This window comes from Ranitomeya imitator, chromosome 1 (assembly GCF_032444005.1).
Source record: "Ranitomeya imitator isolate aRanImi1 chromosome 1, aRanImi1.pri, whole genome shotgun sequence".
NCBI classification, from domain to species: Eukaryota; Metazoa; Chordata; class Amphibia; order Anura; family Dendrobatidae; genus Ranitomeya; species Ranitomeya imitator.
The window spans coordinates 598,950,104-598,969,105 of NC_091282.1; the positions used below are offsets into that span (position 1 = coordinate 598,950,104).

The 19,002-nt window shown below is 48.5% G+C and overlaps 2 protein-coding genes across 5 annotated transcripts in view; one reads left to right on the forward strand and one right to left on the reverse strand.

Moving 5' to 3' along the window:
• Window positions 1-4,895: 4,895 nt before the first annotated feature.
• SLC39A1 (solute carrier family 39 member 1) lies at window positions 4,896-6,438 on the reverse strand. The gene is made up of 3 exons (XM_069768258.1): window positions 6,264-6,438; window positions 6,062-6,192; window positions 4,896-5,944 (listed from the first exon to the last, which is right to left on the reverse strand). The coding sequence occupies exons 1-3, from the start codon at window positions 6,436-6,438 to the stop codon at window positions 5,300-5,302; spliced, it is 951 nt and encodes a 316-aa protein (XP_069624359.1). The 3' UTR covers window positions 4,896-5,299.
• Window positions 6,439-6,447: 9 nt separating this feature from the next.
• Window positions 6,448-19,002, forward strand: part of TDRKH (tudor and KH domain containing) — a 34,336-nt gene continuing 21,781 nt past the window's right edge. Inside the window, exons 1-13 of one of the 4 annotated variants that reach the window (XM_069768222.1) lie at window positions 6,448-6,586; window positions 6,692-7,043; window positions 7,555-7,646; window positions 7,724-7,895; window positions 8,048-8,190; window positions 8,264-8,528; window positions 8,692-8,855; window positions 9,023-9,195; window positions 9,280-9,344; window positions 9,550-9,701; window positions 12,465-12,569; window positions 12,639-12,717; window positions 12,891-13,762. In XM_069768222.1, the coding sequence (XP_069624323.1) occupies window positions 6,938-7,043; window positions 7,555-7,646; window positions 7,724-7,895; window positions 8,048-8,190; window positions 8,264-8,528; window positions 8,692-8,855; window positions 9,023-9,195; window positions 9,280-9,344; window positions 9,550-9,701; window positions 12,465-12,569; window positions 12,639-12,717; window positions 12,891-13,747 (2,373 nt within the window). In that variant the 5' untranslated portion in view covers window positions 6,448-6,586; window positions 6,692-6,937 and the 3' untranslated portion in view covers window positions 13,748-13,762. Of the gene's footprint in view, window positions 6,587-6,691; window positions 7,044-7,554; window positions 7,647-7,723; window positions 7,896-8,047; window positions 8,191-8,263; window positions 8,529-8,691; window positions 8,856-9,022; window positions 9,196-9,279; window positions 9,345-9,549; window positions 9,702-12,464; window positions 12,570-12,638; window positions 12,718-12,890; window positions 13,763-19,002 lie in introns of those variants that run through there. The other 3 variants (XM_069768228.1, XM_069768236.1, XM_069768245.1) reach the window with 3 other exon arrangements.

Consider the following 19,002-nt stretch of genomic DNA (forward strand, 5'->3'; position numbering starts at 1 on the left):
ACAGCTGGTGCAGTCATGTTCTATATACAGGGGGCGGTATAGTGGCAGCTAATGCAGTCATGTTCTATATACAGGGTCGGTATAGTCACAGCTGGTGCAGTCATGCTCTGTATATAGGGGCAGTATAGTCACAGCTGGTGCAGTCATGTTCTATATACAGGGGGCGGTATAGTCCCAGCTGGTGCAGTCATGTTCTATATACAGGGGGCGGTATAGTCACAGCTGGTGCAGTCATGTTCTATATACGGGGCGCGGTATAGTCACAGCTGGTGTAGTCATGTTCTATATACAGGGGGCGGTATAGTCCCAGCTGGTGGTCATGTTCTATATACAGGGTGCGGTATACTCACAGCTGGTGCAGTCATGTTCTGTATACAGGGTGCGGTATAGTCACAGCTGGTGCAGTCATGTTCTATATACAGGGGGCGGTATAGTCACAGCTGGTGCAGTCATGTTCTATATACAGGGCACGGTATAGTCACAGCTAATGCAGTCATGTTCTATATACAGGGGGTGGTATAGTCAGCTGGTGCAGTCATGTTCTGTATACAGGGGGCGGTATACTCACAGCTGGTGCAGTCATGTTATATATACGGGGGGGTGGTATAGTGGCAGCTAATGCAGTCATGTTCTATATACAGGGGGCGGTATAGTGGCAGCTAATGCAGTCATGTTCTATATACAGGGTCGGTATAGTCACAGCTGGTGCAGTCATGCTCTGTATATAGGGGCAGTATAGTCCCAGCTGGTGCAGTCATGTTCTATATACAGGGGGCGGTATAGTCCCAGCTGGTGCAGTCATGTTCTATATACAGGGGGCGGTATAGTCACAGCTGGTGCAGTCATGTTCTATATACGGGGCGCGGTATAGTCACAGCTGGTGTAGTCATGTTCTATATACAGGGGGCGGTATAGTGGCAGCTGGTGGTCATGTTCTATATACAGGGTGCGGTATACTCACAGCTGGTGCAGTCATGTTCTGTATACAGGGTGCGGTATAGTCACAGCTGGTGCAGTCATATACAGGGGGCGGTATAGTCACAGCTGGTGCAGTCATGTTCTATATACAGGGCACGGTATAGTCACAGCTGGTGCAGTCATGTTCTATATACAGGGGGCGGTATAGTCACAGATTATGCAGATACTGCCCTGTATATAGAGGGCAATATAGCCCATACTGGTGCAGTAACTGCTCTGTATAAAGAGGGCCGGTATAATCCACGCTGGTGCAGTCATTGCTTTGTATATAGGGGCGGTATAGTGACAGCTGGTTCAGTCATGTTCCATATACAGGGGGCGGTATAGTCACAGCTAATGCAGTCATGTTCTATATACAGGGGGCGGTAAAGTGACAGCTGGTGCAGTCATGTTCTATATACAGGGGGCGGTATAGTCCCAGCTGGTGCAGTCATGTTCTATATACGGGGGGCGGTATAGTGGCAGCTGGTACAGTCATTTTCTATATACAGGGGGCGGTATAGTCACAGCTGGTGCAGTTATGTTCTATATACAGGGGGCGGTATAGTGGCAACTGGTGCAGTCATGTTCTGTATATAGGGGGCGGTATAGTCACGAGTGCAATCACTGCGCTGTATATAGAGGCGTTATAGTCACCGCTAATGCAGTCACTGCTCTGTGTATAGGGGGTGGTATAGTCACAGCTGGTGCAGTAACTGCTCTGTATATATAAAGAACAAAGGGGTGCGCACAGTGAACGAATGTTGGAGCTCAGAAGAAAATCTTATAGAAAATACAAAAAGCTTCGGCACTCAAAACAAGCATTTATTTGTTTAGCATATAGGAGGCAAAAAACGGAGAAGAAAAAAAAAAGACTCAACCCTTATGGATACAATTCTCTGATGCTGGAAAAAAAAAAAAAAAAAAAGAAAAAGATCCTTGGGAAGACAGACAATCAATATGACGTTTCAGCTTAGCTCAGCCTTTTTCAAGTACATATCTGTATAGAGACATAGAAGAATGTTCAAAATCCCTGATGCATATTATATAATGATATAACAATAAAAGTATGTCGTTTCCATAGACTACAATGAGTGATGGTGTATCATCAGAAAATCACAGTCTAATGTAGACAATAGAAGGATAAGCATGAGTTTGTATGAAAATAAGACAAAACTATGACATTTTGCTCCATCAGGTAATTAAAGATTATGATCTTTATATATCTAAAAGACAAAGTGTAAAATGGGAATACCTGAATATTGAAGGATCACGTGCGGATTTTTCCTCACCGTTTTTGCAAAATCCGCAGGTAAAACGCAATGCCGATTACCTGCAGATTTCCTGCGTTTTTTGTGCAAATTCCACTTGCGGTTTTACACCTGCGGATTCCTATTGAGGAGCAGGTGTAAACTGCTGTGTGATCCGCACAAAGAATTGACATGCTGCAGAAAATACAACACAGCATTTCCGCGCTGTATTTTCCGCAGCATGTGCACTGCAGATTTAGTTTTCCATAGGTTTACATGGTACTGTACAACGCATGGAAAACAGCTGCAGATCCGCAGCATCAAATCCACTGTGGGTCCGCAGCAAAATCCACAACATGTGCACATAGCCATATAGTCCACGCTGGTGCAGTCACTGCTCTGTACATAGGGGGCGGTATTGTCACAGCTGGTGGTCACGAATATATCTACTATATAATTGTCTAAGGGTCACTTCCGTCTGTCACAGATATTCATTGGTTGCGGCCTCTGTCATAGAATCCAAGCCGCTGATCGTTTTGCCACGACCAATCAGCGATGGGCGCAGTCCGGCGGCAATATGACCACTCCTTCCTCCCCGCAGTCAGTGCCCACTCCATACCCTCACACAGGGTTAATGCCAGCGTTTCCGGAGCGCGGTGTACCGCACTCCGGTTACGCAGCTATTAAAGGGACTCTGTCAAACAGAAATCAGTCTCAGGAGCGCTGAAGGAAACTCAGACAACATATGTCGTTTGCCACAACGCGTTTCAACGGTAAACACTGTCTTCTTCAGGTGGGAGTAGAAGATGGTGTTTACCGTTGAAACGCGTTGTGGCAAACGACATATGTTGTTCGAGTTTCCTTCAGCGCTCCTGAGACTGATTTCTGTTTGACACACATTCTTATCCTAATTTGGAGGTATTCAGCTGGAGCTGCGGTGGTGCTCCGCAACTCCTTTTCATCTCCCCTTCCCTGGATCAATTCCTCTGACTGCTTTCACTTATCTTGATTAAAGTGACTCTGTCACCTGAATTTGGAGGGAACAATCTTCAGCCATAGGGGCGGGGTTTTTGGGTGTTTGATTCACCCTTTCCTTACCCGCTGGCTGCAATATTGGATTGAAGTTCATTCTCTGTCCTCCATAGTACACGCCTGCGCAAGGCAAGATTGATTCAATTGTCGGGTTCTGTGAAATCATTACAGAACCAGAGAGGAAATGAGACACGGGTTACATACAGTAAATCATTGCATATCCGTCATATTTTTATATATTGCTCACTAATAATGTTAGTAGTGTATGTGTACACAATTTGGGAGCTCTAGGTGTTAAAGGATTAATTCACAGAAAAAACTGGCGTGGGTTCCAATGCAATTTTCTCCACCAGTGAGGGAAAGCCAGTGACTGAGGGCAGATATTAATAGCCTAGAGAGGCACCATGGTTATTGCCCAACCCCCCCCCCCCCCCCCCAAGCTAACAAGATCTGCCCCCAGCCACCTCAGAAAAGGCACATCTGTAAGATGCGTCTATTCTGGCACTTATCCTCTCTCTTCCCACTGCCCTGTGGCATTGGCATATGGGGTAATAAGGGGAAAATATAACCTCGCTAATGTATGGTGATATTAAGCCTGGTTAAAGGGAATCTGTCACCTACTTTTTAGTATATAAGCTGCGGCCACCGCCATCAAGGGCTTATCTACAGCATTCTATAATGCTCTAGATAAGCCCCGATGTAACCTGAAAGAAAAGAAAGACAGGTTGGATTATACCCTCTGTGGTCCGGTCCGATGGACGTAGCGGTCCGGTGCCTCCCATTTTCATGCGATAACGTCCACTTCCTTGCTTCCTGTCTCGGCTCCGGCATACTTTATCTGCCCTGTTGAGGGCAAAGCACTGCAGTGCGCAGCCACTGAGCACTGCAGTACTTTGACATTAACCCCTTATTACCCCATATGCCAATGCCACAGGGGAGTGGGAAGAGAGGCTGAGTGCGAGAATTTTTCTGGGGTGGCTGGGGGCAGATGTTTTTAGCCAGGGGGAGGGCCAAATAACCATGGTCCCTTTCTAGGCTATTCATATCTGCCCTCAATCACTGGCTTTCCCTATTTGGCAGAGAAAATTGTGCGGGAGCCCACGCCAGTTTTTACCGTGAAATAATCCTTTAGTTTAACACCTACAGTTCCAAAATGTTACATACACAAACTGCTAACATTATTAATGAGGGACAAATACAAATATAACGGATATGCAATAGTTTGCTGTATGTAAACCATGTCTCATATCCTGTCTGGTTTTGCAATGATTTTACAGAACCCGACAATTGAATTACCAGCTATTCTGCTATCTAGCTCTGTATGAAAAAAAATAAAAATAAATTATAATATAATTGTCTGTCTGTCCTGGAAATCCCGCATTGCTGATTTGTCGAGGCCAGCCGACCTCGACCAATCAGCGATGGGCACGGTCTGCCACAAATTCTGGAATTATCATTGTCCTCCACTGCTGTTAAGTACCGCCATTGTGTTGTCTAAGGGTCTAATTGTCTGTCTGGGCAATATACTACGCAGACATGCATATTCTAGAATACCCGATGCGTTAGAATCGGGCCACCATCTAAATATATATATATATATATATATATATATATATATATATATATATATATATATATATATATATATATATATATATACATACATATATATATACATATATATATATATATTTTAGACACACTGTGTGGATATTTATTTTATATTCTATTCTAACCTGTCAGTGTGATTTTACAGTACACCGCTTTTCTATAGAACACCGGTGCGTATTTCTCACAAGTCACACGTATGGTCCATGTGTTCTGTTTTTTTCTCACACCCATAGACTTTGATTGGCATATTTCGGGCAGAATACGGTGACAATCACAGCATGCTGCGATTTCATTCGCACATGTAATATGGCCGAGAAAACAACAGATAATAGGAGCTGCCCCATAGAGAAACATTGGCCCAAGTGCTACGCGATTTTTTTTTTTAATCGCATAGCACTCGTCTGCATTCCTCTCTATTGTGACTCTGGCCTTACTCATACAAGCAGTTCTCACACCCTTTGGATCTTGATGAAAAGGATGGCGGTGATGACGGAGAAGCCACAGAGTATGATGATGACCTTGATGATGCGATGGTCGCCGGCGGTCAGCTCGTGGGGCAGAATCTCCAGGAAGGTGATGTACAGGAAGGTCCCTGTTGCAATGCCCTCCAGGACACTGTGGGTCAGTTGCTGAATAGGGTCTGCATTTTCTGTCACCACAATGCCAAGTCCGATACCCAGAGGAGTCATGAAGGCATAGAGGAGGAGGCAGGAGAGGATGACCCGCGGATGGAGGCGGCCCTGCACCAGCTTTAGCGTCATGCTGAAGGAGATGATGCACTTATGTATGAGCAGCGCCAGGCAGATCTCCAGCATCTTCTCGCTCTCCTGCAGGAGCCCCACTGCCAGACCCTCCAGCACCGAGTGTAAGGAGAGAGACAGAACCAGAACCACTGCCCGCAGCACCGAGTGAGCATTCACGTCCACATGGACATGTGGCCGGTCTGTGTGCAGGATCCGGGTGTCAGTGCCCAGGAGGGAGTGCGTCTCCTCCAACCTCCCCCATGGCTCCTTGTAACTGAGCACAATCTGCTCCAACACCAGCACCAGGAAGAAGCCCACGGCCAAGACGAACTCCTGCAGGGGGAACTGGAGCTGGGGGCAAGCACAGGGAACAAGAGGTTAAAGCAGGAAGAGTCATGTGACTCGTCGAAGTGTCAGGAGGGTGGCGTCCAGCGTCATGTGACTAGCTGTGGCATCTGTCATACTCACGGTTATTTTCAGTCTCATGAGGGCATCGTTCATCCCGGAGAGGTAGTCGGGCAGCAGATCTAACAGGCAGGTGGCCAGGAAGACCCCCCCAGAGAAGCAGCTGACCAGACTCTGCGCCCTGCGCCGGTCGCCTGCAACCAGGACATGCTGTGGACATTAGTGATGCTAGTCAGCCCCCCGCCCTTCTGACAGCGGGACTTACCCAAGATGTCGGGGGCTGCCTGCCGACTGAAGAGGAAGAGGGGCGCCAGGCCGCTGAGGAGGCTCAGGAGGAGTAACGTCACCACAGAGCCCAGCTTCATCTCCACACCGACCACCGAGAGCGAGGCGGCCTCCCGGCCGAGGCTCCACACCGCGCTGGCGGGGTTCACCTCCATGGTGGGAGGACACTGCAGGACAGCAGACGCCATGTTAGGGATTGTTATCCGGCCACAACGCGGACCCATCGCCCATACACGTACCCGACCGGAGAGACCTCGCTGCAAGGGCTGGCAGACCGTGGGGGAAGCGTGCGACGATTCAAAGGCAAATGGGCAGAAAGAGGGCTCCCCGACAGTGAGGGCTGTATGAGAGGCGCCGAATATTAGTCCTTTCTCACGCTCAGTCTCCTGTTCTCTACTGGTTTTTCAGCACGCAGTGTCTGCCGCCATCTTGCTGCACCCGGAAGTCATCACCGAGCACTAGCCCGTGACGTCAACAGCTTTGGCGGGGGAGCAGATAAATACTGAGGTAGCGGTACTGCTCTCCGTCTTCCTGCTCATGAGCTGTTCGGTAGCTGGAGGTTAGTGGTCGGGTGACAGGAATGGCTACAGATGGTTCTCCTTTATCTAGTTGCTGGGGACTGTCAGGTTATATTTTGACTGTAGCAGGTGGATCATGGAGCGCTGGAGCGGCCTTACAACTGGGCAAAAGGTTGTCGTGACGATGGGAGTATCAGCTGGAGCAGTACTGCTGTACACTTGCTACACCTGGTACCGGACAGGTGAGGAGCTGACCCCAGCCCCATGACCCTTGGGCCTGCTGATCGGCCCGTCCGTCTGTCTGTTTCCCCCCCAGTCGGCCCGTCTGTCTTCTCGGCCGGCCCGTCTGTCTCGTTCCTCCCCCCCCCGGCCCGTCCGTGTGTCTCCTCACCCCCCGCCCCCCCCTCGTCCTGGCCAGCCCGTCTGTCTTCAAACCCTCCCCACGCGTCCCGGCCCGTCTGTCTTACCCCCCCCCAGCCGGCCCGTCTGTCTAACAACCCCCCCCCCCCGCGTCCCGGCCAGCCCGACTGTCTTTCCCCCCAGCCGGCCCGTCTGTCTCCCCCGCCCAAACCCCCAACCCCCCGCATGCAGGCCGTCCCGTCTGTCTTTCCCCGTAGCCGTCCCGTCTGTCTTCCCCCCACCCCCCAGCCGGCCCATCTATCCCCCCTCCCCCCTCATCCTGGCCGTCCCGTCTGTCTTGCCGCCCCCCCGTCCTGGCCGGCCTCCACGTTTTCTCGTCTGTGTGTTGTCTAGCTCCTGACCACAGACTGGACGAGCTGCAGATAACCGGTCCCCAGTTGGCCGCGGAGCTCATCGTTGATCAAGATGGTGCTGTCTTGCACAAGGTGAGTCCCAGCAGTTGGATCAGCCCAGTTGCCAGGTGATTCCATGTTTCCTCCATGTAATCATTAATTCTTCTCAGCTGATGAGACAAAACCAGTCTCGTTATGAAACGGCTGCAGACGGCAGAGACCACGAGCTGACTGTTACAGGCAGCCCCGCACAGTTGCACCAGGCTCAGCAGTGGCTGCAGGACGGGTCTGCACTGAAGGTGGAGCTGTTCTTCCCGGCCAGGTCTATGGGTCGCATCATAGGTAACATGAGGAGCCGTCGATGGCGGCCATATGTGACACACTGCTTTGGTGAGGTCTAATGTGAGAAAATGGAGGCTCGGGGTGTGGCTCTACAAGCTACTGTCTTGCTGGGCATGCAGCTCCCCGAAGTCTGTCTTTTCTGTTGGCTGCAGGACAAGGGGGCGAGCGGATCCAGGAAATGGGCAGAAGTTCTGGAGCCAACATCTACTGTGAGCGGCGGACAGAGAATAACCAGGCTGCGTTGACCCAACTGGTCACAGTCACTGGAACCAGAGAGCAAGTGGAGGCAGCCAAGGTGCGAGGGCGAGATGGTGACATGTAGTAAGTCTGTGTCACCCCATCCTAACCCTCTGCCCTCCTCTTGCTAGACCCTCCTCCAGAAAGCCTCAGAGGAGTTTGTTGCTGTCCAGGGCAGAGTTGCACAGTCTTCCACCTTCCGTTCACGCCGGAAAGAGATCATCGCTGTGAAGAAGGTGGACAGACGGCGCCCCCCAGAGGAAGAGCAAGATAAGCAGCCGCCTCTCTGGGAAGCTCCCCAGACCATGGATCCTGCAGAGGACAGAGCCTTGGGGGATGAATCACCAGCCCAAGAAAACCTGGCCGACTGCCCCTCCAACATCTGCAAGTTTGAGGGTATGTGCATCTTACTATAGCATCACATAACCGCTGCTAGCTCTTCTGATTGGCTGTGGGAAGGGAGGTGATATCTACCAAGTCTCCTTGTATAGATGTCGTGTAAGTGTGATGTCGGGTGTACCATGGAGGTGGAGATGTTCTTAATTTTCTGTTCTTGCAGTCCCGAGCCCGGACTTCAGTTTCCGCGCAGATGAGTATGTGGATGTCTACGTGTCAGCCGCAGAGAAACCCGAACACTTCTGGATCCAGATCCTGGGATCCCGCTCTTCGCAGTTGGACAAACTGACCACAGAGATGAGTGACCACTATCGCGGACGGAAGAGGGTGAGTCCTGATGATGGCCACTCCCCCCTCACTGCCCAGATTCCTATTGGCTGCCGCTCGTGTGGGGGAAGGGATTTAATTTATTCATTGACTAGTCACACTTACCATTATTATGTCACCACCTTGATTAGTTGCTCCTCCCCCTTATGGTATCACTGCTTTGTCAGGGGGCAGTGCCAGAGATCCAGGTGGGTGACATTGTGGCTGCTCCCTTCCACGTTGACAAGTTCTGGTATCGGGCGGAGGTGCTGGGCTTCCTGCAAAATGGAAACGTGGATTTATACTATGTGGACTACGGCAACAACTGGGACACGGCGAGAGAGGAGCTGCATCCGCTCCGGTGAGTGGCAGCTCCCCAACTGCCCAGTGTGATGACCTAGGTCCAGCCGCTGTTCTGTGTAACCGTGGACTTGTCTTCTTCCAGGAGTGACTTTCTGAGTCTGCCGTTCCAGGCCATTGAATGTGGCCTCTCCGGTGTTGCTCCCCATGGTGAGTTGTATCCAGCAGAGCAGTGACAACCATCATGGCCACCATTATATCCATAGGAAGCAGATATGCCGATTCTTGCCTGCCCAAATATCTGCAGGACTTGAGAGCCGGTGCCCACTCCTTGAAGCCACGGCCATGTTGGTTGTCCGTACAATACATACGTCTTCTGGGGGTTCCTCCTTATGGTGATCTCTTCTCCCGGCAGGGGGGACGTGGTCTCATCAAGCGCTGGATGTTTTCGATACTTTATCGCACTGCGCTGAATGGAAGCCGCTGCTCGCCAAAATCTCCAGTTTTCCATCTCCCGGGGAGTCTTGCTACTTCCAGATCCATCTTTACGACCCTTCCATTGACCCCGTGAGTCCAGACATGTGTTCTAGCCACATTCAAAGCAGCATGCATAGTCTTGTCAAGATTTAAACCTGTTGCTGCATCCTGGAAGATGAAACTGCTCCAGCTGTGAGTGGAGTATGATGTGTGGAGAGGAGGAGAAAAAGATCCGTGCGTACAAGACGCACACCCAAAATCTCAAGACAATGTTGAAATTATGTGCAATATTTATTAGTAGACATAATCAAACCATTAAAAGACAGAACACATAGCCAGAAGTCCAATATGACTATGACATATCAATACAATGTCAAGGCAAAGTGCAGCATATATATGTATGCACACATGGAAAATTAGGCCTTGAAAACAATATCAATGCCAATAAATCTTAAATCACATGAAGTCTCACATCGGGTGCCCGAAAGAAAGAAAAAGGAACTTAATGCAAGATCACAATAAATCCTGATATAGAACCCTTCTTAGCAAGTAGAAAAGTGAGCAGTTCCCTGGTTGTGTAAGAAATGGAGGAACACTGAAAACAATTGCAAAAAGAGAGGACGTCCAGGATGAGAAAGCCATCCGATTTACCAGATGAATCAGTGAAATGGGCATCAGGGCATGAAGTCCAGGGGTCAATAACCAAGGGACCGAGGCGATGTGGGGAGCCTCGCGTGTATCGCTGCAAATTGAAAGACATATTCCCAGAACTACCACTTCTCTCCTACAAACAGCCCCCTAACTTAAGTAATCTCCTTGTCAGAAGTGCCCTCTCCTCACCATCAGTGGCTGGCACTTTCCCCTGTAATAATAAAAAATGCTAAACTTGTACCCACATATTACTAACAAGTATAGTCCGTGTACCAAACACAACTCAGGACTACAAGGTCATGGGTTCCTTTTCTTGTACATCCTCCAACATGGTGTTCATGATACAATGTACGAGGTGCCCTGGAAGTATTTATATTGGGGAAACCATGCAAATACTACAAACTAGGATGAATCTACACAGACACACAATCAGGAATAAAATGGACACACCGGTGGGAAAACATTTCTCTGGACCTGGACACAATATGACAGATTTAAAAGTCTTAATACTAAAAGGTAATTTTAAGGACCACAGGGAAAGAAAAAATTTGGGAATGCAAACTAATGAAGATGTTTAATTCGTTGACACTATAGGACTCAATTTAACACGTGGATTTGAGACACTACATGGATACAATTCACACCTCCACCAGACTCCAGATAACTAAGAACATTATTCCCACTGCCTCTCCATTTGTAAGAAAATACCTAATTTAATTTCCTTGGCTTATCTATGGACTCATCACACTTCCCACCCCGTAAAGGTACCGTCACACTCAGCGATGCTGCAGCGATATAGACAACGAGCCGACCTAAACTAGATCGCTGGAGCGTCGCTGTTAGGTCGCTGTAGAGACGTCAAACACAGCAACTCCAGAACGATACAGGAGCGATCCAGTGACGTAACGGCGACTCACTTCTCGTTCTCGCTGGTTGTTAGCTCCATGTCAAACAGCCGTAGTGTACCGATCCGACACACATCTATGGGCCCTATGCTCGTTGCTGGCGTCGTTGCTTTTGATGTCGATATCAAGACATGACGATACACGCCGACCTGGCGACGAAATAAAGTTCTGGACTTCTAGCTCCGACCAGCTGGCGTGTCAAACACAACGAGATCGCTATCCAGGACGCTGCAACGTCACGGATTGTTGTCATTCTCTTTGCAAAGTTGCTGAGTGTGACGGTACCTTAACAAATGTCCCACTGTAGTATTCTTTAAATGTTGTGCTTGTTTCTTATTAATCTATTTGTAATAAGCCTGAAGAAGGAGACACTGTGTACTGAAAGCTTGCAAACATATTATTTTCTGGTTAGCCAATAAAGGTATCACTCCTAGAATACTTTTGTCATCATTGGGCAGAAAAGTATTCACATCGATTTTTCTGGGTAACACGGTACCACAATACAATTTGTTATTCCCCTCTCTTTTTGCAATTATTTTCAGCGTTCCTCCATTTCTTGCACAACCAGGGAACTGCTCACTTTTATATTTGCTAAGAGGGGTTTATAGTTCTATATCAGGATTTATTGTGATCTTGCATTAAGTTCCTTTTTCTTCTGTCTCCCTGGGGACGCCCGGTGTGAGACTTCATGTGATTTAAGATTTATTGGCATTGATATTGTTTTCCAGGGCTAATTATCCATGTGTGCATACATATATATATGCTGCACTTTGCCTTGACATTGTATTGATATGTCATAGTCATATTGGACTTCTGTATATGTGTTCTGTCTTTTAATGGTTTTATGTCTACTAATAAATATTGCACATAATTTCAACATTTTCTTGTGATTTTGGGTGTGCGCTTTGTATGCACGGATCTTTTTCTCCTCTCCACATGTTTAGCCTCTCCGTGCACGAGGCAGCAGCCCCATTCATATTAGTCCTTATTTAGACATGCCCTATAGTAGTGCTCCCTATTTTTTTTTTGTTTTTTGTTTTTTTTGTTCTTGTTAATTACACATGGAGTATGATGTGTGACATGCTCCACTCACAACCATAGCTGCGGTTATACATATGCTGTCATGTTAGATCTGTACTCCACTCACAGCCAGAGGAGCAGTTACAACTTTTGATATTGTATCAGATGTGACTGCAGCTCTGGCTATGATTGGAGGCTAGAAGGGTTATAATGGAGGATGGGTAGGATTTCTTCTATTTCGGCTGTGACCCTCTGGTCATTGTCCATCTTCTTGTAGATGCTGGACATCGGTCTGGAGCTGATCCGCCAAGGCCATGCCATAGAGTGCCAGGTGAGCCCCATGAAGGGCGATGAAACGGACTCTCTGGTGGCTCGACTCCTGGTGGGTAACGTCCTCACCAATGGTGACAGCAGTCGATATTCTCTGCTCACGGTTTGCTGCCCCCAATAGGAAGAAGTCACTGGTCTGTCTGCGGGGTCAGACCCTGGCAGTTTCTCTAGCTGTCCGGAGGAGGGGCGCCTGGCATCTGGTAAGTGTTGTCGGATGTGTGTCGGCTAAGAGTCGGGTCTATGTCTGAGTTGTCACCACTGCCTTCCGTTGGTGGTGCTCTACTTCTTGGTGACAACCTCTTGGAAATAGATTGGTGGCTGCTATGATGGTAACATGGCCATCTGGGTTAACACTCGACTACCTGCATCCCAGATGGATCTATTGAGATGATCCGAGTGGATGTGTTTCGCATCCCTGAGCGTCAGCAGCAGAGCGGCATTTCCACCCCCACATCCTGGCCGAATTCTGTGGATGAAGTGGACAGCCTAGATCAGAGCGTCTCAAAAATCGGTGACCACCCTGCAACTTCCAGCCCGTCCACCGCCCTTTCTCCCAAGAACACCGCCCCTTCAGCCTCATCTTCAGATTCCTCATGGGTGGTATCCGGCTCTTTCTCCACCTGCACAAGCTCGGAGGGGCTGAGCTTTGTGCCCTCTTCCCTGGAGGACAGCAGCATCAACTCCCCACGTGGCTGTTTCTATTACCTGAATGAGTCATCCACCAGCTCCTCCAGAGAAGTCATCACCATCAGCTCCGACAGTGAGGGCGACATAGTCCAGATGGGTGTAAAACGGGCACCAAGGGATTTTGGTAAAGATCCACAGAGTGATGGTGGTGGGGACACAGGGTTGTCCCACTGTTTATGGTGTCATTCACACTTCACCCCTTTTACATTATATAGGACTCATTCTCTCTGCTCTCACTCCCTCCTTCCTTTTTATTCACTCTGCCCCGCTCCCTTATTATTTTTTTGTACGGAGTCCTGCTCGCTCTCTTTTACTGACACATTTCTTTTTTGCACTCTGAGCCCCAATCACTGCCCTTGCAATATAGACCTGCTCGATCACTCCCTGCTACACTCCAGGCCTGGTCGCTCTCAGCAATCTTCTCTTGGTGCTTTGCTTGTTCCCTCTGACACTTCGTGTCTGTTTCTCACTGTGTTTTTTTTTTTTTTGTCTGTCTCTTCTGTCACTGTCTTTGTCTCTGTGTGTCTGAGTCTGTTTCTGTAAGTCTTTTTCTGTCTTGTGTGTGTCCTGTCTTTTTTTTTTTTTTCTGTCTCTCTCTCTGTCTCTGTCTTCCGCATGGATGCACCCAATGTTGCCGTTCTGAATGTGAAGGGTGCTCTACTTGGGCTTTGTGCCAATATGACTCCAGGTCTCCCACAATGAGCCTCTGGTTTTTCTCCTTGAGGATGTGCTTGTATTGCTTCTGTAGGATGTCATGGGTTGCTCTTAGGTCCCTGTTGCTGGGGTCTCTGATTTTGGTTTGAGTCTACTCTTGGGGAGCTGCGTATTGCCTTCCATTCTTTGCCGTACCATTTTTGGTACTGTTTATTTGTAGGTCTCTTGCAGTTAGTTCTTCTGAGGCCTGCTAGTTCTGCCATGGTATATAAGATATTAACCCCTTTCTGACATCGGGTGTAATAGTACGCCAATGTCGGACTCCATCCCTTTGATGTGGGCTCCGGCGGTGAGCCCACATCTTTCCTGTCACATGTCAGCTGTTTTGAATAGCTGACATGTGCCTGGAATATCGGCAGGTGAATCGCGATCCAACCGCGGCTACTGCTGTCAAACGCTGACAGCGGCATTTAACTAGCGCTTCCAGCAATCGGGTCACCAATTCATTGGCATGACAACCAGAGGTCTCCTGGAGACATTTATGGTTGTCTGTGCCGGATAGCTGTGAGCGCCACCCAGTGGTCGGCGCTCACAGCAAGTCAGCAATTCTACTACATAGAGGCAATGGTCAGATCGCCTCTATGTAGCAGAGCCGATCGGGTTGTGGCAGCTTTTGTCCGGAGTCTAGCTGTGAGACACATCTGTAATGCATCTTGATGTGTCACCCTTCCCCCAAGCCACATGGTCTGCTATTATTATTATTTATATAGCACCATTAATTCCATGGTGCTGTACATGAGAAGGGGTTACATCAAAATACAAATATCACTTACAGTAAACAAAACTAACAATGACAGACTGGTACAGAGGGAAGAGGACCCTGCCCTTGCGGGCTTACATTCTACACGATTATGGGATAGGAGACAGTAGGTCGAGGGTTGCAGTAGCTCCAATGGTGTTGAGCTGGCCTTGTGGTCTTTACAGGCTTTAAGCTTCCTTTGAAGAGGTGGGTTTTCAGGTTTCTTTTGAAGGATCGAAAAGTAGTGGATAACCGGATGTGTTGGGCCCTGAATTCGAGAGGATGGGTGATATTCGGGAGAAGTCTTGGAGGTGATTGAGTGAGGGGCGAATAAGCGTTGAGGAGAGGAGGAGGTCTTGGGAGGACCTGAGATTACATGAGGGAAGATATTGAGAGATTAGTGTAGAAATATACGGAGGAGAAAGGTTATGGATGGCTTTGTAGGTCAGTGTTAGTAATTTAAACTGTATACGCTGGGAAATTGGGAGCTAGTGAAGGGATTTGCAAAGAGGTGAAGAAGGGGTGTAGCGAGGTGAGAGATTAATTAGTCGGGCAGCAGAGTTAAGGATGGACTGGAGGGGTGCGAGAGTGTTAGAAGGTAGGCCACAGAGGAGTATGTTGCAGTAGTCGAGGCGGGAGATGATTAGGGCATGCACGAGCATTTTGGTAGTGTGGGTTAAGGAAAGGACGGATTATGGAAATATTTTTGACATGGAGGCGACAGGAGGTGGCGAGAGCTTGGATGTGCGGTTTGATGGACAGGGCAGAGTCAAGGGTTACTCCGAGGCAGTGGATTTTGGGGACAGCGGAAATTGTGATTTCATTTATTTTGATAGATTAGGTAGGGAAAATATGCGTGATGGAGGAAAGATAATGAGTTCAGATTTGTCCACATTGAGCTTGAGGAAGCGAGAGGAGAAGGAGGAGCATATGGTCAATAGACACTCTGGGATTCTGGAGAGCAGAGAGGTGACATCTGGGCCAGAGAGGTAGATCTGAGTGTCATTGGCATATAGATGGTACTGGAAGCCATAGGACCTTGTGAGTTGTCCCAGGCCGAGTGTATAGATTGAGAAGAGTAAGGGTCCTAGGACAGAGCCTTGGGGGACTCCAACAGAGAGGGGGTGAGATGAAGAGGTAGTATGGGAGTAGGAAACGCTAAATGTGCGATTGGCAAGGTATGAGGAGATCCAAGATAGGGCAAGGCCTTTGACCCCAAAGGAAGATAGGATCTGTAGTAGGAGGCAGTGGTTAACTGTGTCGAAGGCAGAGGACAGCTCTCGGAGGAGGAGTATAGAGAATTGTCTGTTAGCTTTGGCTGTAAGTAAGTCGTTAGTAATTTTGGTCAGGGCAGTCTCAGTGGAATGGTGGGGACGGAAGCCAGATTGTAGGTTGTCGAAGAGAGAGATGCAAAGTGAGAGGAAAGTTCAGCATGGACGTTCTGCTCAAGGAGTTTGGAAGCAAATGGGAGCAAAAATATGGGGCGATAGCTGGACATACTGCTTCGGTCAAGGGATGGCTTTTTGAGGATAGGTGTGATTGTGGCATGTTTGAAGGCAGAAGGGAAGGTACCAGAAGTTAGTGAAAGGTTGAAGAGAGAGGTTAGGGATGGGATTAGTGTGGTGGGGAGGTTGGGGAGAAGATGGGATGGGGTCAAGTGCACAAGCGGTGAGGTGTGATTTGGAGAGATGAGCAAGCTCCCCTTCAGAGATTTTGGAGAGTGAAGTTATGGGGTTTGGGCATTGGTCTCATACAAAGGGGTTGTGGTTGGACAACAAAGACTTGCCTTGTTTGGTCTATCTTATTTTTGAAGTGCGTGGCAAAGTCCTCGGCAACGATTAGGGAACTCGGAGGGGGCAGTGGTAGGCGGAGGAGGGAGTTAAAGGTGTTGAACAACTGTTTGGGGTTGTGGGATAAGGAAGATACGAGGGTTGTGAAGTAGGCCTGTTTAGCAGAGGTGAGCGCTGATTTGAATGCCAGTGTTGCTTGTTTGAGTGCAGTGAAATCATCTTGGGAATGCGTTTTCTTCCAATGCCGTTCTGCAATTCTGGATACTTGTTGAAGCTTTTTAGTGATGTTATTGTGCCAAGGTTGTCTATTGGTTCTTCGCAATCTGCTATGCATGACAGAGGCGACCGTGTCAATAGCTGATGCAAGAGTGGCATTGTAGAAAGCAGTGTCTGTGTCGTGGAGTGAGGATATAGAGGACAGTGGTAGGATAGTCAGAGAGTGTGTTGGTGTCTAGGTGTGCGAGGTTCCTGCGTGGGTGCGCATGGTGCTGGACATGGGTGACAGGTGAGGAGGACAGGGATGAGAAAGTGAGTAGATGGTGGTCAGATAGAGGGAGAGGGGAGGTTGGGAAGTTAGATAAGGAGCATAAACGGGTGAAGACCAGGTCTAATATGTGTCCGTCTGTGTGGGTGGCTGAGGAGGACCACTGAGTAAGTTCAAAGGATGAAGTAAGGGACAGGAGTTTGGAGGCTGCTGACTGGTGGGTGTCAATGGGGATGTTGAAGTCACCCATGATGATGGTGGGAATGTCAGCAGACAGAAAGTGAAGGAGCCAGGTGGAGAATTGGTCAATAAAGGCAGTGGTCGGGCCCGGAGGTCGGTATATGATGGCCATTTGGAGGTTGTAGGGGGAGTAGATGCGGACAGAGTGGACTTCAAAAGAGGGGAGGATAATAATAATTTTTATTTATATAGTGCCAACAAATTCCGCAGCATTTTACAATTAAGCGGGGACATGTACAGACAATAAATTCAGTACAAGTTAAGACAATTTAAACAGTGACATTAGGGGTGAGGTCCCTGCTCGCAAGCTTACAATCTACAAGGAAATGGGGGGACACAATAGGTGAAAAGTGCTTGTTATTTCAGGTCAGGCAATTATAATAAATAGGGATTTTCATATAAAGCTGCATGATCCGGTCATCAGCCCGTGTGTTTAAGTGCAATAGTCAAGTATCAGGTGCAGTTATCATGTGCATGGAGGGTGTGGAGACAGATGAATAGTAGGGTGCAGATTCACATGCAGATAATATTTGGAAGGAGGGAACAGGACAAAGTTAGTTTACTGACTAAGGGAGTACTGAACTACTGGATAAAGGGATGTTAGAGGTGGGATTGGGTTAAAGGTACAGTTGGAAGAAAGGAGAAGGCCCACTACTCCACCGTGTTTGTTGCCAGGGCGAGGAGTGTGGGTGAAGTGGAGGCCACCGTAACATAGTGCAGCAGGGGAGGCTGTGTCAGAGGGTGTCAGCCATGTTTCGGTGATGCCCAGAAAGAAAAGATTAAGAGTGGTAAAGAGGTCGTGAATCACGTGGAGTTTATTGCAGATGGAGCGGGCTGCTGTGAATTCTGTGGCCAAGCTCCCTCCTGTGGTCGTGAGTGGTACTGCGGCTGGTTCTGTCTATAAGCTTCCTTTGGTGGATGAGAGTGGTACTGCGGCTTCTGAGTTTCCTTCCTCAGGTGATGAGGTTAAGTCGTTAGGTGCTGCTCTATTTAACTCCACCTGGTGCTTTGATCCTGGCCTCCAGTCTATGTTCTAGTATTGGTCTTGCTTCCTCCTGGATCGTTCCTGTGGCCTGTCTATCCTGCATAAGCTAAGTTCTGCTTATGTTATTTTTTTTTGCTATATTTTCGGTCCAGCTTGCTATATTGGTTTTTCTTGCTTGCTGGAAGCTCTGAGACGCAGAGGGAGCACCTCCGTACCGTTAGTCGGTGCGGAGGGTCTTTTTGCCCCTCTGCGTGGTTGTTTATAGGTTTTTGTGTTGACCGCAAAGCTATCTTTCCTATCCTCGGTCTATTCAGTAAGTCGGGCCTCACTTTGCTAAATCTATTTCATCTCTGTGTTTGTATTTCATCTTTACTCACAGTCATTATATGTGGGGGGCTGCCTTTTCCTTTGGGGAATTTCTCTGAGGCAAGGTAGGCTTATTTTTCTATCTTCAGGGCTAGTTAGTTTCTCAGGCTGTGCCGAGTTGCATAGGTAGCGTTAGGCGCAATCCACGGCTACCTCTAGTGTGGTGTGGTAGGATTAGGGATTGCGGTCAGCAGAGTTTCCACGTCTCAGAGCTCGTCATATGTTTTTGGTAAATGTCAGGTCACTTTGTATGCTCTGAACTTCAAGGTCCATTGTGGTTCTGAATTACCTGTTCATAACAGCGGGCATTCCATAGTAATCCAGAGAGAGGGTGCAGGGGGGGTGGGCGTCATGGGCACGGATTTGAGGTGGGCAAGGTTTCGGGAGTTTATATTGGGTTGGGAGCGATAGGAGGGGGTAGTAAAAGGAGGTATGAGCTGTGGGAGCCCAGGGTTGGGAGATATGTCTCCAGCAGTGAGG